At 41.0% G+C, this 27,966-nt stretch overlaps 2 protein-coding genes across 3 annotated transcripts in view; one reads left to right on the top strand and one right to left on the bottom strand.

Annotated features, from left to right (window-relative positions):
* Window positions 1-24,234, bottom strand: LOC124545974 (ADP-ribosylation factor-like protein 6-interacting protein 4). The gene is made up of 2 exons (XM_047124940.1): window positions 23,387-24,234; window positions 1-519 (listed from the first exon to the last, which is right to left on the bottom strand). Exons 1-2 carry the CDS (start codon window positions 23,902-23,904, stop codon window positions 387-389), a joined length of 651 nt encoding a protein of 216 aa, XP_046980896.1. The 5' UTR covers window positions 23,905-24,234; the 3' UTR covers window positions 1-386.
* LOC124545973 (fructose-bisphosphate aldolase) overlaps window positions 24,213-27,966 on the top strand; it is a 136,450-nt gene continuing 132,696 nt past the window's right edge. For both annotated transcript variants that reach the window (XM_047124939.1, XM_047124936.1), the window contains exon 1: window positions 24,213-24,351. The gene's annotated coding sequence lies outside the window, so the exon portion shown is untranslated. The remainder of the gene's footprint in view (window positions 24,352-27,966) is intronic.

Below are 27,966 nucleotides of genomic sequence, written 5' to 3'. Positions count from 1 at the left end.
TTCCCAAAACAATGAAGACTAATTTATTCAACTCTAAAACATATACATACATTCTCACACTCATTTACTTGTTAAGTATTGCGAATAAAACTCAGTCTTTACACATTATCATATTTTTGTACTTGAACAGAATCCCACAAAGTTACTTTATGGAATAGTAGGTATGAGCTTTTTTTTTTTTTTTTAAAAAAAAAAAAAAAAAGAAATGAATAATCTGTAACCAAATTATTCTCAAATGTAATATGTGTGTAAATGCTATTGATCTTCAAAATGGAGATGAAATTACAATATGTGTGAATGAAAAGAAGTACTTCACAAGTTACTTCTTAATGATTATAACATGTGATATATACAATGAAATAGCTATCCAACAGTACAATATATTACTATTTAGGCTGCAGTGTAGCAAGTTTAGCTTGGAAGAAAGCTCCATCACCCACTGTTGCCTGTCGATTAATTTCACGATGGCGTTCCTTGCTCACAATCTCCTCCAAGACTTCACCATCTCCTTTTATCAGCCTGTAACATATGAGATCAATGAAATAATGCACCTGCCTTTACTCAAATTACTACAGCAAAAACAATAAAAAGCAAACAATAACTTATTGTAATGAAAGGACGAGGAGGAGGAGGAGGAGGAGATTAGTGTTTAACGTCCCGTCGACAACGAGGTCATTAGAGACGGAGCGCAAGCTCGGGTGAGGGAAGGATGGGGAAAGAAATCGGCCGTGCCCTTTCAAAGGAATCATCCCGGCATTTGCCTGAAGCGATTTAGGGAAATCACGGAAAACCTAAATCAGGATGGCAGGAGACGGGATTGAATCGTCGTCCTCCCGAATGCGAGTCCAGTGTGCTAACCACTGCGCCACCTCGCTCGGTCATGAAAGGATGATCTCTCCTTACAAATTAATTCCTGTTACTATGGACGGGCTATCTTCTATTTCATGATTATGATGCACTGTTTTCCTATGCCACTGAAATTAGCACTGCCTCCAAGAATTATATAATCAGATGGACATCTACATCTGTTCTATGGCCAAATATAATTATAAAGAAGACATTTGAGCTGTACAAGAAGAAGAAGAAGAAGAAGGGGGAGGAGGAGAAGATCAATAAGTATAATTAAAGGCAATAAAAATGCTTGTAATTTTGATGCTGTTTATTACAAGTTCACAATTTAAACAAAAGCCATTATTTGCTTAACCTACCTGTGCTCATTAGGGCAGGCGGATAAGGCAGGTGGGTGGTGATGTTTAGGAGACAAGGAAATGGAAGTACAACAGCCTGCAGTCTGGAACACCATCCACTGCTGGCTGAAGTGGTCACTATCTGCAGTGTATGTAGCTTACACACAGGCATTGGCAGAGTGAGTGGGAGGGGGGGGGGGGGATGAGGGTTCAGGGGGCACAGAGTACAGAGTTTGCATTCATTAAAGAATTCCTCATACACAAAGACATACTCATTTTCATGAAGAATGATAATTTTAGAGTCTTGCTCCACCTGCTACATTACGGGTAGCTATAATTCAATTAAAATTGCTTTGTGATTGACAGATTGCAGTAGTTGGGGGTAGGGGAGAGGGGAGGGGGGTCAATGTTACCGGTGTGCACCAGCCATACTTCATAAGGCAGTGCACATACCTACAAAAGAGGCAACTAAGCGAACATGTGGTGCTCGTGAAAGAATTACGATTGCATGGCAACTGTCCCCTACCACACAGCTCGTTAAATGCAAATCATTGGGCACACAATCACCAACATTCAGTATTATATTATGGCCAGAAACATACATTTCTTGTTAAGACCCCAAAAATCTCGCAAAAAAAGAAGAAAGGAAACTATCTACAGGTATCATTTTGTGTCTTATGAAGTAGCTGTACCTGTCCAACAAGAAATATACTCGAACAACCCTCTCAACTGACTCAGTCAGTTGGTAGTTGATGGTCGCAGACACATCACCACTCTTACAGTATTCTATGGAAGCCACTTCATAGATATTTACCAGTGGAGGAATTGTGTACACAGTGGTTCATTTTATTTCATAAGTGAACGGCCAAAGTCTCGCAGAATATCAGTTGCAAGGATGTACATACGAAAACATTTGGAATCAATTGTAACATTAACTTCACTGAAGACTCCAGGATCCAATAACATTACCTTATTCGGTTTGAGCTCTCGAGGAAGAATGAGCTGCCATCCCTCCACACACATTCATACACCTAATTGAAAGTGTCTCCAGCAAAGTTCCAGACATCGTAAAGACACACCCCATATTAATGTCAACTAATAGGTACCTGGGTACTTTTGAGCAGATAGTGTGCTCTCCATTTTCGAATTAATTATATTAGTTATTATCAGACGTAGATTTCTTGTAAAGTTCACTGTAATTCTTTTCAATAAACTCACTCTGATGGCATCTCTGTTCTTCATTTATTAGTGATAGCTACATGCATTCCTATCAGAAGTCACACTTTATCAGTTTACTGCACAATAGGTAGGAGGTCTAAACACTTACTCGGGAGAATAATTCAGGACACCTTGCCTCCACCAGTGACATGCTTTAGCTTGATGTATCCATACAGTCCCAAGGTTCCTGCTCAAATATGGATAATCAACTGAGGTGGTGCTAGCACAGGACAAGTTAGCGAGAAAGCTCAATTCTGGTTGTTTCATACATAGAAATCTCTCCACTGTGTTCACCTACAGACAGGACTGTCAGCATTCTTTCACTCAATACTGTACTATCACATAATCTTCTGGGACAATCCATCTACAGTGAAAAACAAATTCTACAGAAGTATAAAGTAAGAATATTGTCCAGGGTGATAGCCCAACATCTTGGACGAGCCTCTTCAGGAACCTTGGGATGATCAAACTTACTAATTTGAGAGAAGAGCTGAAAGATAGTTCTTCTTTGAACATAACCCTTGCAAACACATACTTCAGTGGGAAAAAAATATTTGCCTTTTTTTCCAATGCAAACAAAACACTAAGTCAAATGACAGTTTAAACACTGGGGACTCAGTTCCAAATGAGCCATGGTGTTGCAAATTCTTAGGTGATGGTGCTGATAGCAACACAACATGAAATCTGCTTAAAAATAAGTAGAATCATATTCTTATTATTAAAAAAAAATGTAAATTACAAAGCACTACAGACTATGTAGTATGGAATGTTCAGGTCAAACAAATCTACTGATGCCAGAAGTTGACTCCTTCCCATGAGGTAATGACAATGTGGCGTGCAACATCGTATTTGCACAAACAGAACAAGAAGATAACACTGACAATATTTCTTTTGCATATTTGTTTGTTTCTGGTTTGCAGGTTGTGGCGACATACTGATCTGTAGTGAAGCTTGAGGTCTAGGTTAGATTGGAAGGCGTCAGTTTGGTTGTGAGTTGGCGAAGCAGTATCAAACACTGTAGTTATTCCACTTGATTTACTCGCATCTATCATATTGTACTCCAACATCGGAATTTGGTGTAAAGGAACATATTCAAAAGTTGGTGAAACTGCAGAAGGAAGCGGTTAGGTGCACAACTGATCTGTTAACAAGACAATCCTTTAAAAATGCATTAAAAGAACTAAACATGTTAATTGGTCCTACACTATTTATATACTTAAATAATCAAGCATGTAAAAACAAATTGTGTTGCTTTGTTGTACAGTGACATACATAATTATACTACAAGGTGTAGGAATGACTATCACTTACAAAGAACACAGCTTCATCTAACTGGCAAGATTCCACAACAAATTCCCTGTCGGCATTAAAAAACTGAGAGAGAACATCACTATTCAGAACTAAATTGTTATTTAGAATTAGTGTGTCCATACAACATTAAAGACAATACAGAAGCTACACATCAAACCTTTATAATAAAACTGTAAACTAAACTCAAAGTAAACAGCTACTCATTGCAAGTTTTTGTTTCTGTGTTAGAACAGTTTTCTCATTCTGTTTCAAGCACCTATTGAGACCAATATATCCTGAAGAAGGTAGAATGGAAGACCAAGATAAGTGCTCAGAATGTAGAAGAAAAAAATAGTAATATGTGCAAAACTGTGTTTGCTGGTGCAGTGTAGGATAACCAAGAGTGTCCTATACCAATGATGTTATATTAAACCCCAAGATGGTACATAAACATGGTTTAAAAATGGCGACCAATAATGTAACATGTTATCATAGCGCAAAAATATAAACATAAAATACAGAATCACACAAAATTCTAATACTATTGAAGGACAACCACAGGAAATTGAGGGTTTTGAGTGGGAACCATCTAAAATTTAAAATAACAACCACAAAATCTCTATAATAGTAAAATATACAAAGATGAAACAACCACAGAAACACAATACAATATTAGTTTCCAAAATGCACAAAAACACAAAATAAGTGCAAACTAACTGTAACTGTTATCGAAATCATCACCTGATATATACAGTTCAAATTAAAAGACGGATACCAATAAAAACCGGATACCAACAGAAAAAGCTGAAAAGTAATACCAACACATACAATGAAAAATTGCAAGAACGAAATCCAGTATTGGAAACATCAGTTGAGTTATCTAGGTCAACTTAAAACATTGATATCCATACAGAAAGCCAAAAACCAAAAGCATTAGAAAGAGTCAAAAGGTGATACCAATGCACACAGAAACAAATCATGAAAAGTAACACAAGATGTTATTGAAAACACCAGTTGAGTTGTATTGTTCAACTTAAAATGCCAATACCAATACAGAGAGCTAAAAATCACTGAGACTAATGAAACACAGCATCAAAAACATCGGTTGACCTACATATCTCAACTGAAAAGTCCGGAAGGAAGGAATATTAGAGTTTAGCATCCTGTCAACAGTGAAGCCGTTAGATATGGCACACAAGCTCAGATTATGAAGGGATGGGGAAGGAAACTGGCCATGTCCTTTTCAAAGGAGCCATTTTGGCATCCACCTGGAGCAATTTAGGGAAATCATAGAAAACCTAATACTGGATAGCCGGATGCGAATTTGAACCACTGCCCTCCCAAATGCGAGTCCAGTGTGGTAATCACTGCACCACCTCACTCGGTTGGAAAGGCTGCTAACAATGCTGAGAACCAAAATTTATGAAAGTAATTATACTTGATACCACTTCGATAATAATTTAAAGTCCTGGTTTCAGAACATTTTTCCTCTAACAAGCGACGTATCATTTGCCCCCACCTCCCCCTCCAGTTGCCTCTCACAGGCATCATAAATTGCCTTTCCTTGAACTCTTGGCAAAACCTTTAAAAATAAATAAATCTAATGATCATGACAGAGGGCTGTTTCTTATTTTAAAGGTACTATATACACATTCCTCTGTAACAAAGATCAATTTCTAAATCTTATTCCAATACTAAATATTAAGAGAGGGCACAGTTCACATTTCCACTAAAAGTAATTTTTGACATTTTTAAAGCTTTTGTGGAAAAAAGTTGTTATTACAGGATGAATCACAGCTAATAGCAAAAACTGACACTGTTAAAGTATATGGCAGCAGAAGCAAAAAATGTTCCAGCAAACATGAGTCCATAGACTATCTGTCAGTAAAATTATTGTGAATGTACGGTAACGAGCTACCATTGACTTCAGTATGAAATATTGCCCTAGTTAGTACAAATGTATTTTAAATGTAAACTTTTTGATTAAGTCATAACATAACTGGGCTCAAATTTCATCTATGGCCTACATTACCTAGCGCATCATTGGAGAATGTGGTACACGCATGTTGGAGGACAGGCACAATTTGCTGCTGATGCAAGACGACAACTAAGGCATCAATATGGTCCAAGATGGGTAGATCTCTAAGGTCACCTGACATCACTCCTCCAGATTTCTCTGTCTGGGAGCCATCCTAGAAGTGGTGTGTACATCACTTTCATTGATACAGATGAAGAACTGGAACAGTGAATTCTGTAGGCTTGTCAAAATTTATGAGGTGATCACTCACAGCAGACATGAATGCAGGGTTGTGTCCAAATGCCAGAATATCACATGGAACACCTTTGTTAACAGATGCAAGTGTACAGCAAATTGTAATTGTTTTTATTGTTAATGTATGCTCCAGTTGAAACTCGAGGTCAATTACGTAAGGGCTTAATTGAAATGTTTACATATCAAACACTTTTGTACCAACTTGGACAATGTTTGATACTGAAGTCACTGGAGGCTCGTAACCACAAATTGGCAATTATCTTGCAAATGGCTCATTTGCAGAACCATTTTTAATGGGCCTTTTTTGTTTCTGCAAGTGTTATACTTTCAGCCATGACAGTTTTTGCTACTAATTACATTTCATACTGTATAAAAATTCTGCACTTGAGCACCAGAGTCCCAGTTTGGAACCCCACGCACCAGTTGTGTCACTTGGCCCTTAAACCAGCACTGATAATGTAATATACTACGTAAACATAACAAAGAAATGAACCAATGGACTGAAAAAATTACCAATATTGTAACTTTCAATTACAAAATTTATAAATCTTAACTTAGACATCAATAACTACTTTAACTAAACAAAAGATCTAACTTTCAGACACAGATTTTTCCATAAAAGAGAGACTGAAACTCACGATCAAACCGAACGGTAATGAAAAACAATCAAACATATTAAAATTACACAATTTAACAATAAATTTAAAAAATTGAATTATTAAAAAACGAACCAAAATAAAAACATCAATGGCATGCATGAAACAAATCCAACAGAAAACTCCCCCTCCCCACCCCAAAAAATAAAAAATACACACACTCTTCCATTGAACTTACAACCCACATCCTACTCATTTTCATGATCCTCTGGAAAATACAGAAACCCCGAGAAACACACTTCTGCCAGCAATATTAATCAAGGATCCCACAGGATGAAAAGCTGCTTTTGTCCCTCCCTGGAACAGATTTTACAGCTCTTCAACATCACTCAGTTGTATTTGTACAGGCCCCAGTCTCATAGTCTTAAAATTCCAAGGTGTAGTCCACGACAAGGTGGTTGTAACCCCATCTGTTAACCCCGTATAAGAACCAATTCCACCTGAAACATATTCTTCTATTAGAGAAACCAGCCCGCATCTCGTGGTCGTGTGGTAGCGTTCTCGCTTCCCACGCCCGGGTTCGATTCCCGGCGGGGTCAGGGATTTTCTCTGCCTCGTGATGGCTGGGTGTTGTGTGCTGTCCTTAGGTTAGTTAGGTTTAAGTAGTTCTAAGTTCTAGGGGACTCATGACCATAGATGTTAAGTCCCATAGTGCTCAGAGCCATTTGAACCATTAGAGAAACCAAAACACCCTTAATACAATTTTCAACCACCAGAAAGACAACATCAGGAAGAGAATCCACATCCGAAATAAAAGCACCCCAAGCCCAAAGACCCACAATCTCATCATGCCCCCTCCTTCACCTCTACTTATCATAACTTGGCTCATCAGTTTCCACTACCATACCATGCTGCCCTACAGGTTCTCTATACTTAATAAATCCACCACATACCTCCGTAAAAAAAGAAAATCAATCTATTACAGGTCATTTACAAACACCACTTTCATGCAGGGCATGTCTTGCAGGCGACTCACAACAAAAATAATAAGTTAACATCACTAGAAGAAAGAGACTGATCCTTGCTCTCTTCAACCATGTACCACACCTAACTGACTGCCACAAATTATCTCAACAACACTTCCACAAGTAGCCACCTGATGACTGTTGGGACAAAACCTTCGTCACGCTGATATTAACACCACATGTATGATATCTACAACACTCTGATTAAATCTAAATTTTGTAATATTTTAATAGTTGACTCCTGATCTTCCTTTTCCCACCACAACATACAACAATAAATATTAATTTTGGATTCACTTTGCAAAAATTGTACTGCAGGATCAGATACCAATAAAACAAAATAATTAAACAAGGGAATAAAACAAAGGATAAATATGTAACACAACTATTACACATAAAATAGGACTATCTCTGAAACGGATTAGCACTGAGTGTAAACATTTTATTTTTGAAAGGAAATTTTTTTTGCACATAATTCAATGTTCATGTAAATTATAATCACAGTCTTTGCTTGTTACTAGGACAACCAAAGAATCTATGAATGCTTTCTTTGACCTCATGTGTGGATACATTATTTAGTCATCAACAATTATACTATTCAGCCATGAACAGTTACGAAAATGAAGCAATTTTTTTTAAACAAATAAATGTACAAATCACTTAAAGATAAGAATATTTCTTCACTAATAACAAAAAAAGAAAAAATCTTATTGATTTCTGAATATGAAAGTAATAATTAAATTTTGCTTTAAAATGCTTACTAACAGATCTGTACAGTCACAACTCTTTCAGATTCAAACAATAATGACCATTTCAAAAAGTTAATAGCAATCTGATACCATTCAAGAAAATTTCATTAATGACTAACATGGTTATTGCACCATATCCATATATTTAAAATTACAAACTAAAACAAATCATATCAGGTATCTAAGAAGAAAAGTAAAGGGACGAGAGAGGCAATTCTGACATTACGGCAAATAATGGAAGCAAGGCTAAAGAAAAATCAAGACACTTTCATAGGATTTGTCGACCTGGAAAAAGCATTTGACAATATAAAATGGTGCAAGCTGTTCGAGATTCTGAAAAAAGTAGGGGTAAGCTATAGGGAGAGACGGGTCATATACAATATGTACAACAACCAAGAGGGAATAATAAGAGTGGACGATCAAGAACGAAGTGCTCGTATTACGAAGGGTGTAAGACAAGGCTGTAGCCTTTTGCCCCTACTCTTCAATCTGTACATCGAGGAAGCAATGATGGAAATAAAAGAAAGGTTCAGGAGTGGAATTAAAATACAAGGTGAAAGGATATCAATGATACGATTCGCTGATGACATTGCTATCCTGAGTGAAAGTGAAGAAGAATCAAATGATCTGCTGAACGGAATGAACAGTCTAATGAGTACACAGTACGGTTTGAGAGTAAATCGGAGAAAGACGAAGGTAATGAGAAGTAGTAGAAATGAGAACAGCGAGAAACTTAACATCAGGATTGATGGTCACGAAGTCAATGAAGTTAAGGAATTCTGCTACCTAGGCAGTAAAATAACCAATGACGGACGGAGCAAGGAGGACATCAAAAGCAGACTTGCTATGGTAAAAAAGGCATTTCTGGCCAAAAGAAGTCTACTAATATCAAATACCGGCCTTAATTTGAGGAAGAAATTTCTGAGGATGTACGTCTGGAGTACAGCATTGTATTGTAGTGAAACATGGGCTGTGGGAAAACCGGAACAGAAGAGAATCGAAGCATTTGAGATGTGGTGCTATAGACGAATGTTGAAAATTAGGTGGACTGATAAGGTAAGGAATGAGGAGGTTCTACGCAGAATCGGAGAGGAAAGGAATATGTGGAAAACACTGATAAGGAGAAGGGACAGGATGATAGAACATCTGCTAAGACATGAGGGAATGACTTCCATAGTACTAGAGGGAGCTGTAGAGGGCAAAAACTGTATAGGAAGACAGAGATTGGAATACGTCAAGCAAATAATTGAGGACGTAGGTTGCAAGTGCTACTCTGAGACGAAGAGGTTAGCACAGGAAAGGAATTCGTGGCGGGCCGCATCAAACCAGTCAGTAGACTGATGACCAAAAAAAAATCTAAGAACTGTTTTATCATTTTCTAGTAAAAGATCAGTAATGATTTAGAAGCTTCAGGTTGTTTATGAACGTCGTCATCTAGCACAATGGCTCAAAGACGCCACATGGCATCAAATGCTCAAGTTTGCCGGCGGTGTATTGGTGTTAATTCATTTCAAAATATATATTTACATAAAAATACATAATTATATGAAATTGCTGTTTAATTTTTCTGCAGTATAGCTTACAAGTACAACTTTTTATGTGTTTTGCTTTTACCTGTGGGAATGTCTTTTCGATGCTAGTAATTAGTATTTCTCTGTGTAAAAAACAGGTTTATGTTGTGTTTTAATGTAAGGAAATTTCTGGTTGAGAATAATGAATACAGGAGATGATTCGCCGAAAGGCAGAAGCGTTATGTCATCGACAGGTACACAAACGAAAGGTACAGAGCTTTGCTTTGCTAGCTTTCGGAATGAAATTCCTTTCTCAAGCTTGAGGAACACACACACACACACACACACACACACACACACACACACACACACGGTTCCTTCCTGGCCCAGTGTGAGTTTGTTGGAGTGAGGTGGGAGTGCAGGGTGGGGTGGGGTGGAGTGAGGGACAGAGAGAGGCGGGAGGCAGTGAGGGGGGTGGGGAGTATCTCGTGGGAGAGTGAGGAGCCTTACAGTGTGTGTGTGTGTGTGTGTGTGTGTGTGTGTGTGTGTGTGTTTTCTCTTACATGCTTGAGAAAGGAATTTCATTCCAAAAGTTAGCAAAGCTCTGTACCTTTCGTTTGTGTCCCTGCCGACACAGCACTTCTGCCTTTCAGTGAGTCATCTCCTTTATTCCCACATATTTTGCTGTGTTGTTGTCTTTACAGTTAATGTACAAAATGGTTCAAATGGCTCCGAGCACCATGGAACTTAACATCTGAGGTCATCAGTCCCCTAGAACTTAGAACTACTTATACCTAACTAACCTAAGGACATCATACACATCCATGCCTGAGGTAGGATTCAAACCTGCGACCGTAGCGGTCGTGCGGTTCCAGACTGAAGCACCTAGAACTGCTTGGCCACAGTTAATGTACACACAAATTTCACATATGTTTAAAGCTGTACGAATATGATGTGTCTAATGTCATTGTAAAATGTGATCCATGCACAAATCACCTACTACTACTACTACTACAACTACAACTACAACCACCACCACCACCACCACCACCACTGCCGCCATTACTACTCACATGCCAATAATTTCTCTCTCTAACAGTATTTGTGATTAATAAATGAACTAATTAAGAATGAATGGTGCAATTCACAATCACAACACTTTAAGTAGAAAAAATTTCCTTATGAATTAAGCATTCCTCTTATGGGTTCACATGAGTTTCTCTATATTATGGTGCAACATCGATGCCGGTGGGAGTCAGGCAGGAAACTGACAATCTACATATATACACAAACAAATTAAAATAATTCCTTATCAGCTACTCCTACAATTTTTCAGAATATTTGGATTCAGAAATGTGAATTCCAGGAGAGCCTACATTTTTATTAGATAGATGTAGACTTTAGCAGTAGGTCTATATGACAGCTGATAGTGGTTGTGAAAGTTACATAAATTCTTTGTTTAGTAGGCTATCTATCAGACAAAAAGAAGTGGTTATTAAGGTGTGCTGATTTTAATGTATATTTCTTGAAGGAATCTGACTGAAAGAGTGATCTAGTGCTACTGTTAGCCACTTACAATTTAGTAGTATCCCCTACCTGAGTTGCTCAAGATAACAGTAATCTTATAGATGATGTAGACATACAACAACAGGAAGATGAAACACATGCCTATCCTGTGGTAAATAGATTGTAAGAGCTTGATACACAGTTAGCCACATTACGTAACTTACAAGCTCCAAGTATAGTTTAGAAAAACTCAATGAAAACAATGAGGCTGGTTACTGACAAATTTACTAAATATTTTAAAGAAAGCTTAAAAATGACCATTTTTGAAAGTAGTTTGCCTAAAAAGATAATTAAATATAATAATGAGGAGTCATTAAAGAAACTTTCGATCACTACATGTACCAGAAGCTCTACACAATGAAAATGGGGCATGTATAGCATTGCCAGAACAAGTAATGTTCCAGAAAGGCTTTGTTATTATTAAAAGTACTGTGACACATTAAGAAAAGTTTTTAAAAATACCATGAGTGTGCACATCTTATCTGAAACTGACAGCTAAGACAATACAATAAAATCAATATCGACTATAGTTAACAGAAAGGCAGAGAAAGAAGCCATAGAAGATGACATTATTTATATTAAACAGAACAGGAGCGTTGTAAATGACACATCAAGTGTAGCAGATTACGTTTAAAAGTGAGGAAACTGGTACAAATACTTCAGAAAAGAAAGCAAAACATTACACTGAAGAAGCAACAGAGAGGTTAATTATTTAGTGAAATAAAAATTAATCTTAGATTCTCATCTGAAATATAAGGAAGGTCACCATGATTCTAAACAGTGAAAGTGCTCATGAAATGGATTGCATCTCCCATTAAGACACTAAAAATTGTGACACTATAATTTGTAACATTCTTATTCACTCACATAATGCATCAGTAATTCATGGTGTTTCCTCCAACAGACTGAACTATGGCATCATATGACCTATTTGTAAAGAGGGTGACTCCACAGGCGTCAATTACTACCACTGAGTGCCATTTTCTAAAATTTTTGAGATGACAATGTACTCCAGGGTTGTAACCAACATTTGTAATAATGGGTTGATTATGTTGCCAATCAAGTTTGGATTATTACAGGGCCACTGGAATTACAGAAACATCCAATTCCACCCGTTTACACTGACCCATGACGTTATGGAGTCTCTGGCACAGTGTCCTATCTTTGACTCTTATTTCTTTGGACTGCTTTGCTCTAGCTTCGTCTCGGCACGTAACTTATTCTTCTGCCATGTTTGTTCATTTTGTCTCAGTGATTAATAAATGTATATTTGATACTTAGTGTGTGTCATTAGCAAATAACCATACATGATAACCACAGTGGTGATCCCGACACTGGCGTCATTTCATCGCAAGTTATTTTGTGCTTGTTTTCATCATTTGCGAACTTCATGTGCCAGCCCACATTGTTTCCGCCACAATGGATCTACCAGTGTCTTTCAGTGCGAGTGTCACGCACCGTATTAACTGTGCCTGCGACCACGAGTGGTCAAGTGTACCTAATGCAAGTTTGGTTAAAAGTGAATAATTATTTATGCCTGGCCAAGCCGGCGACCACCTAACCATAACTGGCTCAACATGGCCACCATCTAGCATGGCAGCACAACAACAGCCACAACATGGACAGTGCACACCGCATAACGACATTGTGGACGATCTTCCAGTTAAAGACATTGCGGTTTATCCTTCATCGACGCCATTTCCTTCGGGATGGTTTGACGTGCCGACGAAGCTCCAGAACTGTGAATCGAACATTTCTATGCACGAGGTTGCACATTCTTATATGTCTAGTGTCGCAGTACGCCACTCACCCCACCCCCCCCACCCTCGCACTTCATTGCAGCGACACCGGTCGCCTCACCCACACCGGTTTTCGTGACTGTTGCACCATGACCACCTTCCACCCATTTTCGTAATGGCGCAAGCCGTTCCGCCGATGCTGGTTGCTGGTTTCCGGGGCATCCCCCCCCCCTCCCCCCCTTCCCATGGCTGCGCCGTAGCCCCTTCCGCCCATTGTTTCAATGGCACCAGCCATTCCACCCGCGCCGTGTTCTTCGTCGGGCCTGCAGTTTGGACACACCGTGCCGACTTTTACACCCACCCCCACCCCCCTCTCTACACCACAAGCTGCATGCAGCCAACCCCTCATGCAGACCTCGGGCGACGCACTGTTCACCACTACCGCACTTCCGGTGTCGGAGGCGTCCTGCTCTGCTCGCGTGGATCTCCATCTGCTGGTGCTGCCTCAACATGTGTTGCAGCAGGTTTCCCAAGTTGCCTGCTTTGTGAAAAGATAACCCTAAGACTTGTTTCGCCTTAGTGGATCACATTCTGGACATCCACGGTATTTCGGATGACAACGCCCATTTTGTCTGGCAGGTGAGTCACCTCCAAGCTCATCCGGACCTCATCAGTGACTTGCTTCTCTCACTACCCGCCTCGCACAAGTATTCGACGGCAAAAGCACTGCTCATCGAGTGCCTTTCTCACCCTCCAGCAGAGGGTATCCACCACATTATTCACGACGAGCAATTCAACGACTGCACTCCTTCGCAGCTTTGGCTGCGCCTAGGTGCATTAATCAACAATCAAGCATTACCTAACACTGTGCTTTGGACATTGTGGATGGTCAAAATCCTTTGTATCTGCAACTTCATCTACTGCCTCATGTCACCAATCCACGTGAGGTTCATTTACGCATGACAGATCGGGCTTATACTATCATTTGTCACTGACGCCCCTGTCATGGACGACATCTCGATCACCCTCAGTTGGCACACCTGCACCTTCAGTTACGCACCCTGCTGGCAGAGGCCAGTGTGCTCGCATCGGCACCTCAGCTGCCAGTCAGGAGCTGCCATCTAGCGGCCTACGGGAGGAGCTACTGCCTGTGCCCTCCTGAAAGCCGCTGACCTCGCATGAGCAGCAGCCAAATCTGCTACCGGCCCCGACACACTCAGCTGCGGCTCCCTTCCGCTCCGCATCGCCCCATCTGCACCGCCCCACCATTGGCCTACCCGCTGTGCTGGTTCCATGCTACTTTCGGGGATGCTGCCCGCAATTGCCACACGCCTTGCACCTACCCAAATGATTTTAGCGGGCATTTTTAGGCGCCATGTCCCGGAACATTCCTTCACGGTGCCTACCGTCCGACTTCAGCAACACGATGCCTCTGTGCCACAGACTTGTCATTGGGCAATCGCTTTCTCGTCGACACTGGCACCGACGTTAGCATTATCCTGGCCAAGCACGCTGGCGACAAACTTTCACCAACTACCTTTGCCTTGATCGCCACCAATCATTCTCCTATTGCGGTCCGTGGCTCAATCAAGATGTCACTTCGCCTATCGCCGGTCGACACCTTCCCTCGGACCTTCCACGTTGCCGATGGATGAACCCTGTGATCGGGCTGCATTTCCTGCATCATTACGACCTTTAACCAGACCTGAAAGCCACTGCATTCTGCCTCTGGCTCTACTGTGTCTGGTTCTATTGTTCTGTGCTCACACGAGTTCAGCATGACTTCGCTCTCTGCCTCCTTGGCTAGACTTTCCACATGTGCATCCCTACTCGAACGCATTACTGTACGGCTCTCTGACCTGTCGGACATTCGCTCACAAATTGACGAACTCCGCATCCAGAACACTGCCTTATGCACCCGCATTGCCTCTACCTCCTACCTCCGATGAGTTGCCACATGCACGGTGTACAATACGTCGTCTATATGCAGAACCACAATGAGGCGATCCAACACATGCCTCTACTATGTCTTCTCACCAACCTGCTCCAGTGTCGAACATTCCACCGCCCACTGTTGTTCTCTCTCATCACTGAAGACGAGTCTCCAAGACGCACCCACATGCCCCTCCTGATTCTTCACACCATGTGGCTCCTGTAAGACACCTTCCATTGTCGACTACAGCTGACGCCCCGCCTACGCCACCTCGGTTCATCAAGGCCACTGAACTGACGTTGCCTGTGGATCCCTTCTTGACCCCTCTTGCTGACCCCGCTTCGCGAGTATCGGCCATCAGTAATGGCACTTGTCATAGGATTCGCACCACCAATGGCCCACCTGTACGTTATACGGCCAGGCACCTTAACGCTTCCAAACTTTTCTGTGCCAAGGAGATCATTCAGCTTCTGCTGGCTTCAGGTGTCCTCCGCCCCTCCGATAGCAACTGGTCTTCACTCATTCACCCTGTTCCTAAAAAGGACAGCACCTTATGCATGTGCGGGAGTACAGGTCCCCTAACGCTCGCACCATTATCGATAACTTCCCCATTCCTCATGTACAGGATTTCACACAATTACTATACGATTGAAATTTTTTTAGATTGTTCCAAGGCATACCATCAGATCCCTATGCATCCACCAGATATTCCAAAGATTGCCATCATCACATCCTTCAGACTATCTGAATAATTTTACATGCCTTATGGATTGAAAAATGCTGTGCAGACATAGCAGCAGTTCATTGATTCCATTTTGCTCCCGCTGCCACTTGCTTATGCTTGCTTAAATGATATAGTAATCTTTTCCTCCTCCACTGAGGAACATCAAGTTCATCTCGATGCGGTTCATTCGACCCTTGCTGCCAATGGCATAGTGATCAACCATGATAAATCTCGACTGTGTTCCACATCAGTGACCTTCCTAGGCCATACCGTCTCTGCTAGCGGCCTCCGACTGGCGAGCTCCCATGTCGAAACCGTACTTGATCTCCCTCTCCCTGAGGATTATGCTCAGCTCCGTTGTTTTCTGGGTAAGGATAATTTTTATCGCCGCCATATTCCTCAGGCTGCCTCCGTCCAAATGGCCCTCACTGACGCCCTTTCCGGCAACAACACCACTGGGAAATGGAAGTTGGAGTGGACCAAACCCACACTCGATGCATTTGGTAACATTAAAACTGCCCTCGCCAAGGCCGCCACACTCGCCCACCCTGATCCTGAGGCCCGTGTCTCGATCACTACCGATGCCAGTGACTCAGCTGTGGGTGCTGTTTCACAACAGCACACCACCGACTCCACACAACCTTTTCCAAGAAACTGACTAACAGCCAGTGTAAATGGTCGGCTTTCGACTGTGAGCTCTTCACAATGTACGAGGCGACTAAACATTTCCGTAGCAACCTCGAGGAACCTTTCACGATCTATACAGATCATAAGCCACTTGTAGACACTATTCATAATCCTGCTAAGGACCTTCCGCTGAGGTGTTTCTGCCATATGACCTACATCTATCAGCACTCTTCCGATGCGTGCTATATCTATGGAATGGTGGTCTACCTTTCCCGCATCTGCGCACTAACCACGCCACTGAATCTGGAAGAGCTCGCCCGACTTCAGGCCGAAGGCGATGATATACAGCGAATAGTATCAGACAATGAGTCATTGCTCTCTGTCCAGTCCAATAGGCAACACGGGTTGATGACCCCTGTCCTTTGTGACACCTCTACGGGTACATCCCGCCCCCTGGTCCCTACCGCCCTTCGTCACGGGGTCTTTACTGCCTTGCACAGCTTGGCCCACCCTGGAACACAAGCCATGACACGGCTGGTTATGGAGTGCTTTGTCTGACCCGGCATGAAGCACAACTGCTGCATTGGACCAATGCATGTGTTCCGTGCCAGCACAGCAAGGTTGGCAGGCATGTTCAACCTATACTGGGCAAGTTTGACATTCTAAAGGGGTGTCATTGGCACGTCCATATCAATGTCGTTGGTCCCCTGCCGAGGGTTACAGATACATCTTATCGATCATCGACCGTGTGACCTGCTGGGTCGAGGCAGTCCCTCTTATTGACATCACGGCCGAGACCATCACATGTTCTTTCGCCTCGGCATGGGTTGCTTGTTTTGTCTGCCCCCTGTCTCTCACGACTGACCAGGGATGCCAGTTTAAGTCTGTTCTCCTTGCACGGCTCTGCAGCGTAGCCAAATTTCACACCACGGCTTACCACTCGCAGGCAAACGGCCTGGTCAAATGGTGGCACTGCACACTCAAGGCCACACTTATCTGTCACAGTGGTCTATGCTCCGAGGCCCTCCCATGGGTCCTGCTGGGTATTCGCTCAGCCCATAGAGAAGACTTGAACGCCACGCTCGCTGAGATTCTATATGGCGAATTCCTCCTCCTTCTGGCTGAGTTCGTTGAGGATATATCGTCAGCTGCTACTGTGGATCTTCCCGCTCTGGTTGAAAGGGTTCGTACGCACGACGCACGCCTCCACATTCCTCTTCCATGCCCTCACTCCACCCCGCCTGTGTTCATTCACAAGGACCTTGCTTCGTGCGACTCTGTGATGCTGCAGGATGACACTGTGTGAGCAGCCTTGCAGCCGCCTTATTCAGCCCTCACCACATGCTACGTTACAATGCGAACACGTTCGTCAGCCACCCACACGGATGACCACAGACTGTGCCTGGTAATCAACTGAAACAGGTGTGGTCACTCACCGACCTGCCTCCCAATGCTGCCGACCTGCCTTCGGCCGTTGGAGCCAAGGGACCCTTGCACCGCTGATTCTGATGCACCTACTTCTCATGCCGGCTGCCACGTATAACCGCCACGCTGGCACAAACATTATGAATTCGTGTGATGAAGCTTCCCTCCGCCGTCCTCTGCACTACTGGGGGGGAGCACTGTGGCGTCCCTGGTGCGGAGCACTCTTATTTCTTTGGACTGCTCTGTCCTAGCTTCTTCTCGGTGTGTAATTTGTTCTTCTGCCATGTTTGTTCATTTTGTCTCAGTGATTAATAAATGCATATTCAATACTTAGTGTGTGTTATTACCGACCAACCATACGTAATAACCACATCATTAATATGGAGGAAACAGCTACTTCGGTCGTATACAAAATTACAACAATAATGTCACTACACACACACACACCATGCCAATGAACGCAAACAAAAATAAAAATTACACAATAACGTTTCACTCCAAAAATAAAATGAAACTAATGGGACAACTGTGGAAAATTGGGGATTTAGGGTAGGATGTGTGTCCCTGGCCCGAGCTGCTGGAACTCTCGTCAACCATATGCTGTCGCCACAAATGGGACACTTAACACATTCAGTAATAAGACCGAACATCTGCAGAAACTGTATGACAGACATCATATTATCACCCATCTCACTTGCAATGATACCGAGCGAGGTGGCGCAGTGGTTAGACACTGGACTCGCATTTGGGAGGACGACGATTCAATCCCGCGTCTGGCCATCCTGACTTCGGTTTTCCGTGATTTCCCTAAATCGCTCCAGGCAAATGCCAGGATCATTCCTTTGAAAGGGCACGGCCGCCTTCCTTCCCCATTCTTCCCTAATCCGATGAGACCAATGACCTCGCTGTCTGGTCTCCTTCCCCAAAAACAACCAACAACAACTTGCAATGATACACCTCATGAACGTTACTGTCATGTCCATACTTAACATAAAAGCAATTAAGAAAATTAGGTAGACATCTTTCCACACAACAAATACCAAACTAATCAGATGTAACAAAAATTCCAAATAGGTCTACATAATAAAAAAAAATCTTAATAACTCACTGAAAACACTTCCACAACACACATTACAACACCAAGTACCTAAACTCAAAACCACATTAGGACGATGACAACTAAAACTCAGATTAACCCAATACCACATGTTAAACTCAGCATGCCCACATACACCGCCAGAGGGCACCATCAAATACAACAACATGACATCTACAAATACAATCAACTCAAAAACTCCACGCCGTAATGATGTCACACACTATAACACCATATTTCACGGGTCAAAGCAGACAGGTGTAATTCGACGCTTTCGTTGATGTGGGCCACTCTACTGAGTGAGCTACTTATACATTTGCTGGATACTTAATGAAATCTTTTAAATGATAAAATATAATCAGTTGGAATTTTCTGCGACTTATTGAAAGCATTTGATTGTGACAGTCACAATATTAGAGAAGTGAAGTTTTTATGGAACACACAGTTCAGCAGATGCCTGGTTTAGTTCTCACTTAAGAATCAGAATGCAGAAGTCTCCTTAGACTGGTCATGTAATACAAAATGGAATTCCACATAAACTGCATGTGGAGAATTTACAAAGAGAATATCACAGTGCTCGATCTTTGGTCCACTACTCTTCTTGCTGTATGTTAATGCTATGTCATTTTACTTGAATCAGGAGGAGGAATTAGTCTTGTCTCCAGATACTAAAAGCATTGTTGTGAAGTCATGCAAGGAAACATCAACAAAGAATATAGTAAATGACGTTTCTTTATTATCCTACTTTCTATTAGGCCTATCCACAAGAAATAATTAGCAGCATAGAAAGTTCTAAGTTTTTATGTCATAGGTATGCATACTGATGACAACTTAAAGGTGGAAAAACCAATTAGCAGACTTTTTAAAATGTTTAGGCTCGGTTCTTTTGTCATAAGAATTATTGCCAACTTTGGGGATACCGAAGTCTGTAAGTTGCACAGTCTCAGTCATTGTTGTCTTATGGGATAATTTTCTAGGGCAATTCTAATAGTAATCTCAGATTTTTACAGATGATTCATTTGCCTATAATGAAGTACTGTCTGAAAGAAGCTGCATTAATATTTGGTCAAATCTGGATAAGATTTCAATGTGATGCAAAGATTGGCAACTTGCTTTCAATATACAGAAACATAAAACTGTGCACTTCACTAAACGAAAAAATGTAGTACGCTATGACTATAATAGCAATGAGTCACCACTGCAAGAAACATAACACTGTGCGCTTCAAAAAACGAATAAATGTAGTATGCTATGACTATAATAGCAATGAGCCACCACTAGAATCAACCAACTCATGCTAATACTTGTGTGTAACACTTCATAGGGATATGAAATGGAATGGTCACATACGCTTACTCGTGGGTAAGGCAGGTTGTGGACTTCAGTTTATACAGGTGAAATGCAACCTGACTACAAACGAAATTACTTACAAAACACTTGTGTGACCCATTCTAGAATATTGCTCAAGTGTGTGGGCCTTTACTAAGTAGGACTAACATGGAGCACTGAATATAGGCCTATACAGAGAAGGGCAGCAGAAATGGTCACGGATTTGTTTGACCTTTGGGAGAAAGTCACATGGATGCTGAAAATCTGAACCGGCACAATCTCAAAAGCAGACATAAACTATAACGAGAAAGCTCACTTACAAAGTTTCAAGAACTGGTTTTAAATGATGAATCTACAAAAATAAAACAACCCCTTATGTATCGATCACACAGAGTTTGTGAGGACAACATTAGATTGGTTACAGCATGCATGGCTCAGGCATGTAAACAATCATTCTTCCTGCATTCCATACATCAATGGAACACATAGATACCCTAATAACTGGTACATTGGAATGTACCCTCTGCCATGCACTTCCTGGTGGTTTGCAGAGTACGGATGTGATGTGCTTTCGAATGTAAACGGAAGATGTTTCTTCTTAACAACTTCTTCTACACCATAGATGAATTCTTGAACATGAAATAATTTAAGTAGTCAGCAATTTTTTTTTTCAATCGTTTTTATATACACATCTGTGTGTGTGTGTGTGTGTGTGTGAGAGAGAGAGAGAGAGAGAGAGAGAGAGAGAGAAATAACACAGTCCAGGAGACACAACAGTACTAGCTTTTTCCAAACCTTAGCTGCTTTTCTCCTGATATATATATGAAGTAATTGCTCTACTTTGCAGAAGTAGCCAGGAGTGGTTACTTCTGCCTGTAACATATAACTTGACATGTCCCATGTCCGAGAAGGCTATCTATCATGATGCAGTTTACTAATCATGGTACGTGAATGACTATTGAATCAGTAGCACTGACCAATGTCAAAGTTAGGTTGGAGTAGAAAATTTTATTCTAAATTGGTGAAGCCAATAAACTTTAACATGGAATAACAGTTGTGCAAACAGATTTCATCTGCAATATAATCTGAGGCTGTTATTCATTTCATATTAAATGCTCTTTTTTTGTAAATAATTAAAAATGAAAGATAAATTCAGAAAATCTGTACTACACAACTGGCAAATCTCTTGATGTGTAATTCTGTTCATATTATGTTACATATAAGGTAAATAAGCATATTTAAAATGCAATGGGGCCATTAAATCTTACCCGGCTTGTTTAAAACAGTAGTAAATATAATGTGCTCTGCATAGTTTGCACACATATCAACAAATTTTTCTGCCTATTTTATGCCATCACTGACAAAAAAAAATAGTCTAAAGTATGTTCATCCACATCAGACACCAATGTGGATATGCCAAGGACCACAAAAGGTTTGTTGAACACACAAGTACTTCAGTGCACTAGAATAATGACACAATTACATATCGCTACAACGGAAAGGTAATGGAAAAACTGGTAGAAGCCGACCTCGGGGAAGATCAGTTTGGATTCCGTAGAAATGTTGGAACACGTGAGGCAATACTGACCTTACGACTTATCTTAGAAGAAAGATTAAGAAAAGGCAAACCTACGTTTCTAGCATTTGTAGACTTAGAGAAAGCTTTTGACAATGTTAACTGGAATACTCTCTTTCAAATTCTGAAGGTGGCAGGGGTAAAATACAGGGAGCGAAAGGCTATTTACAATTTGTACAGAAACCAGATGGCAGTTATAAGAGTCGAGTGGCATGAAAGGGAAGCAGTGGTTGGGAAAGGAGTGAGACAGGGTTGTAGCCTCTCCCCAATGTTATTCAATCTGTATATTGAGCAAGCAGTAAAGGAAACAAAAGAAAAATTCGGAGTAGGTATTAAAATTCATGGACAAGAAGTAAAAACTTTGAGGTTCGCCGATGACATTGTAATTCTGTCAGAGACAGCAAAGGACTTGGAAGAGCAGTTGAACGGAATGGACAGTGTCTTGAAAGGAGGACATAAGATGAACATCAACAAAAGCAAAACGAGGATAATGGAATGTAGTCAAATTAAGTCGGGTGATGCTGAGGGAATTAGATTAGGAAATGAGACACTTAAAGTAGTAAAGGAGTTTTGCTATTTAGGGAGTAAAATAACTGATGATGGTCGAAGTAGAGAGGATATAAAATGTAGACTGGCAATGGCAAGGAAAGCGTTTCTCAAGAAGAGAAATTTGTTAACATTGAGTATAGATTTAAGTGTCAGGAAGTCGTTTCTGAAAGTATTTGTATGGAGTGTAGCCATGTATGGAAGTGAAACATGGACGATAACTAGTTTGGACAAGAAGAGAATAGAAGCTTTCGAAATGTGGTGCTACAGAAGAATGCTGAAGATAAAGTGGGCAGATCACGTAACTAATGAGGAGGTATTGAATAGGATTGGGGAAAAGAGAAGTTTGTGGCACAACTTGACTAGAAGAAGGGATCGGTTGGTAGGACATGTTTTGAGGCATCAAGGGATCACAAATTTAGCATTGGAGGGCACCGTGGGGGGTAAAAATCGTAGAGGGAGACCAAGAGATACACTAAGCAGATTCAGAAGGATGTAGGTTGCAGTAGGTACTGGGAGATGAAGAAGCTTGCACAGGATAGAGCAGCATGGAGAGCTGCATCAAACCAGTCTCAGGACTGAAGACCACAACAACAACAACAACAACAACAACAACGGAAAGGACAACATAAATGGTCAGCCACCAAACTGAGAGACAACTCATTTCTGATTCCTGAAAACGAGATAATTTTGAAGGAGACTAATGGATGCATACGAACATTTAATTTCCAGGACAATGCTATTTAAATGGAACACAATATACATGCAGAAATCTTTAGTGAAAGAAGCACAACTCTGCAAGGTTTACTTTCAACAGTGTGTAACGACTAAACTTTTTTGCGGCGGCTAAAATAAGATGTATAATCCAAGTATAACTGATTGCATAGAGCCTCGAGAAATGCTAGGGTTTCTGCTACAAGCATAGATTCTATCACTGGTATGTTACAATGTTGACTTCTAATTAATAAACAACTTGCCTGTATCTTCCAGTTTCTTCATCAAATACTCGTCGCACAATACTCTGCTTCTTTTCCCACTCTTCTTTCGTCATTGGTGCCATAGATCTGCAAGTGGTCTGTGAAATCGTGTCAACAGACGGCGAGGTTTTGACTGCATCCTCTGGTAGAACTGGTCCAATGATTTCTTCGTCCTTGCTTTGCCTCTTCTTCCTTTTCTTTTCCTTCTTTCTTTTCCTCTTCTCCTTCTCTCTCTTCACTTTCTTCTTCTTTTCTCTTGTGTGTTTCTTCTTTTTCCGTTTTTTTCTCTTCTCCTTCGTAGAAGATGAACTTGTGCTTAGTGATGAATCACTATCTGGCGATACAGATTCCGATGATGATTCACGTTTCTTCTTTTTATGCTTTTCGGTCTTATGTTTCTTTCGTTTCGGTGAGCCATTCTCTGAGCTAGACGACCTTTTCTTTTTCTGAAATAATTCAGTAACTTCATTTGGCGCCTGTGCTTCAGATTTAGTGTTGGAATTTTCTTCAGCATTCATAATATTGTCGGGAAACTGTAAAATCAGGTTTCACTCGTTTTGCTTACGAAAGTGATTAATTGTTTATGTACAAACATTCTGAACTGAACTATATCGTATGGTCCGTGCACTAAACGTAAAACTAATTTGGCACTGTAGCGAAACAGGTCCATGAAACATCATAGGAGCAACAGGAAGTACTATGTGACGCCTTTAACATCAATTATAATATCACTTAAGTTTAGTGCACGTAAAAATTACTAGCGTGTTATTCGTCTTCCACTTGAGAACAAACATATCTAGAAATCCACCGGCAACACATGTGCTGCCACCTACCAGAGACTTAGCATATTACAGGAAGTAAATAGTTCCTGCCTCTGCCAAAAGGGCGTCCGATTCGTCCTCTTTGCCCTTGCCGTGCTCACAGCAGCTTCAACCAGGGTACCTCGCTGAGAAACTTTACGTTCGGTAAGTAATACGAGTTTGTAACTGTATGCCATTTCTATTATTTTGTACCTTGTGAATCACTAAAGGCATATTTACATTTTTTTGTTTCATGTATGGAAAATCGTTACGATTACACGTTTCCTAAGTATTTCAGTGAGCATCAACACTTGGCACAAATGAGGCAACCTAATGGTATATTAGCATACTGTTATGCTTTTCCTGCGATGTCAATTTGAAATTTAACAAACAACTGGAATACAATTACAATAAGGTATTCAGTTTACATGAGATCAGTAAATGTGGCCTACAGTGACCAAGAGTAGAATTTTCGCTAAAGTTTTAGTTTGATATAAACCTGCAGGAAAACATTTTAATTGAAGGCTGTTGCAAAATTTTCACCTAAAGCTGTCGTTTTCTAGAATATGTTGTATCTTTGGCCTTTCTGTCAATACCTTGTAGGGGGGCGTGGCTGAAATTCAAGTCTTCTTTTTTTTTCTTTTTAGCAATGTGTTTAGGCCATTGTTGATTTCCTTTATTCAAAATCGTTGAGTGATCAAATGTGAAAGCAGTACTCTAAATCTTTCGTCACATATTATATAAAATTTGAAGTAAAGACTAATTTTCACTTTCTAGGCTCACACTCCCAGGTATGTTTCCATTGATTTCGATTTTTCGAGTAAAGCATCTGTGAATATGAGTGTATCAGTGCAAGTCGGAAAGTGGAATCGGGTATTAAACACTTGTATGCTTTATTGTAATTTAGTGCTACAGAAGTTGGCGTCCTTAGTTCCGGCAGTACCGGTTTGTACATTGTAATAACTTTCCAGTTTTTTGCAACTAAAATTACTCCAGGCATTTTGGATGGCGAATGCCTTCAAAGTATTGTGATTGAATTGTTAATTATCTCAAATGAAATTCTCACTCTGCTGTGGAGTGTGCGCTGGTATGAAACTTACTGACCGAATAAAACTATGTGGCGGACCGCGACTCGAACTCGCTCACGAGTCTCGGTCCGGCACAGTTTTAATCTGCCAGAACTGAAAATGTGCTTCTTCAGCAGCCTTGAATAACATTGTGAAGAGTGCTGCGGTTATAATGTTTCAGTATTTCCTTTCCTCCACAAACTTCATGCCCATATTTCAGGATTTTTTGTTCGTTTATGTAGCGATTTCGACATTACCGATATTTCCGACATTCTCCATTGTTGACCATCACTGAAGGAGAGACACATACACGATAAACGTCCATTGATAATGTTTTACCAGGAAAACTTGTGAACATTTAATTGCGAAGGAAATACGATTCTGAGTGTACTGGTTTATATATCTTACTAGTTATATCGTGCATTACGGGGGGGGGGGGGGGGGGGGTCCGGATTTTTAGTGTGGTCTTTCAGCATCGCTATTACCCGACTATTTATATTTTAAGATTTAGGTGTTGAATAACAAAATACTACTCGTACTTTTTGCTCAATAATCGGCAGTACTAATTTCTCTATCATTAAAAGAGATAGGCCCAATTCTTATTTTTTAATGTTTTGGCCTGTAACTGAAGTGACAGAAGGCGCTTAGCAACGAATTTTCGCGTAAATAAGGAATAACTTCGCAATAGCTTTTACTTGCCTACATTGTCGCAACGACGGCTTTTGCTTCTTGTTACGGCGGTGTGATAACACGTTGGCAGGACTGTTGGGACAGAACTACTTTAGATTGGATTCTTGAGCGACGAATTATTTTGCACCAGACTACCATACCATAATACTTTTAGGGTTCTGCTAAGGTGCGAAAAATTAGTTGGAGCTATGTCGTCACTTTTCATCAACAGGAAACAATTTTACTGCGTCGAGTATGAAACTGTGATTTTACATATAAGTTTTATTTGGAATAAGTTCCTTCCACATTTAACCGCCGCCCTCTCGTCCTTACGGCGATGAATGTATGTGGGTAATACATGAGTTGTAAATTTGTCTCCTTGCATTGACATTTGGCACATATTGCCGGCAACATGGTTAGAATACGAAGCGAAGTGGCTCAGTGGGTAAGAACTGGGCTTGTACTCGGAGATGCAGCATGGTTCTTCTCTAGCAACCATAATTGAACTACCACGCCGTTGCCTCAGATCACTTTAGCCAAAAGCAGGAAACATTTCGTAATGAACCTGAGACTCCAAACCAGAAAATTCACTGTCAAGGGCCGTGAACTGTTTTGTTTTGTGATTTGGGTAGTCACGCTTTTTGACACAGCCAACGCTTGTTCGCAATGGAAACCACTATATTTCGGTGGGGTCCCCGGCGTGTTTGCGGACAAGTCATTGGTTTCCAGCGACATTGATAACAAATTTTTACACAAAAGTGGTATCATCCCGGCTAAACACTTGCGAACATATACTTCAAGTACCTGTAATTCGTTTAATTGAATATCCTTGTAATCTCAACTATGCGTGGTCACTATACTTTTTTTCCCTTCAGAAATGTTTTCTTAAGAGGACGATAACTTTCTATGATGCCAAAGGACGCGGCCAGTTGGGTGTCTCAAGAGCTTGTGCTCATGTCAGAAATAAAGTTACCGAGCGAGAATTCAACCCAAGCTGGTCATCTTGGTTTAGATTTTCCGCGGTTTCTGTTAATTGTTAAGGTGAATGTTAGGATGGTTCCTTGAAATGGAGACGGCTGATTTTGTGTCCCATTCTTGCCCTAGACATGATATGCTCCATCTCTAATTACCTCGTTGTCGACGGAACATCAAACCCATATTTCCTTTCCCGTCCTTGTAATGACCTTGACTTTGATGGAGCGCGGTACTGTTGTACCTCCTTTAATACTTGAAAGTATGTCCAGCGTTTCTCCACGTAACAGAGAAAGAGGGGGAAGGTGGTGTCTTAATCAAGTCGTGTGGTATCGGTGTTTTGTAGGCAGCGAAAAGTACATGCACTGCGGTAAAAAGTTAGTATTTGAGATTGATTCCGTGTGCGCCTTGTAGTTATAAGTTCGATTGTAACGTAACTGGACATTTTCATTGATTTTCGTAGATTGTTCTGAAGCGTTGACGTAGCGTTCATCTACAATCATCTTCACATTGTCACGTGTGTACTTTGATGTGTGGATGCCATGACTTATGTTTTTGTTGCCGTGGGTGCGTACAGCGTTTGAAATTGCGACTGAATCAAAAATTTTGTGACAGGCAGGACGCTGAAGCTGTATCGGGTAATGTGCCACAGGGGATTCTAATAGTACTGCTACTGTCCATGTTTTACAGTAATGATTTAGCGATTTGTATTAATTGCAGTATTAGGCATTTTCTCAGGTGATGCAGCTATCTGTAAGGAAACTATATCTGGAAAAAATTACGGTAATTTCCTAAAGTGATTGCCTATCGAAGTCTTGGGATCCAAACGATATATATCGAACGTGTGATCATAAATGGATCATGCATCCCCGGTGGCGGGCGTTATGAGTATGTTTACGGTGGTCGCTACAGCAACGACATTAGAAGAGCGTTACAAAAATACTTGTATTTGCAAAGTAGACGACTTACCTTACACGTCGTCGGTGTTGTCATCATGTGAAAGTCCATTACGGTGGTCTGGATGGATAATTTGGAAGAGTCCAACCATGTATTCTTCCTGGTACTTGTTCGT

The sequence above is a fragment of the Schistocerca americana genome, chromosome 8 (assembly GCF_021461395.2).
Source record: "Schistocerca americana isolate TAMUIC-IGC-003095 chromosome 8, iqSchAmer2.1, whole genome shotgun sequence".
NCBI lineage: Eukaryota > Metazoa > Arthropoda > Insecta > Orthoptera > Acrididae > Schistocerca > Schistocerca americana.
The sequence above is the reverse complement of the archived record's forward strand: the minus strand, read 5'-3'. Positions and strand labels throughout refer to the sequence as shown.

Bases quoted from the DNA above. Each gene is read 5' to 3' on its own strand.
- LOC124545974 (XM_047124940.1), bottom strand. From the start codon at position 23,904: ATGAATGCTGAAGAAAATTCCAACACTAAATCTGAAGCACAGGCGCCA. The intron at 520-23,386 runs GCAAGTTGTTTA...CATATGTTACAG, and splicing joins GAAGAAACTGGAAGATACAG to GCTGATAAAAGGAGATGGTG.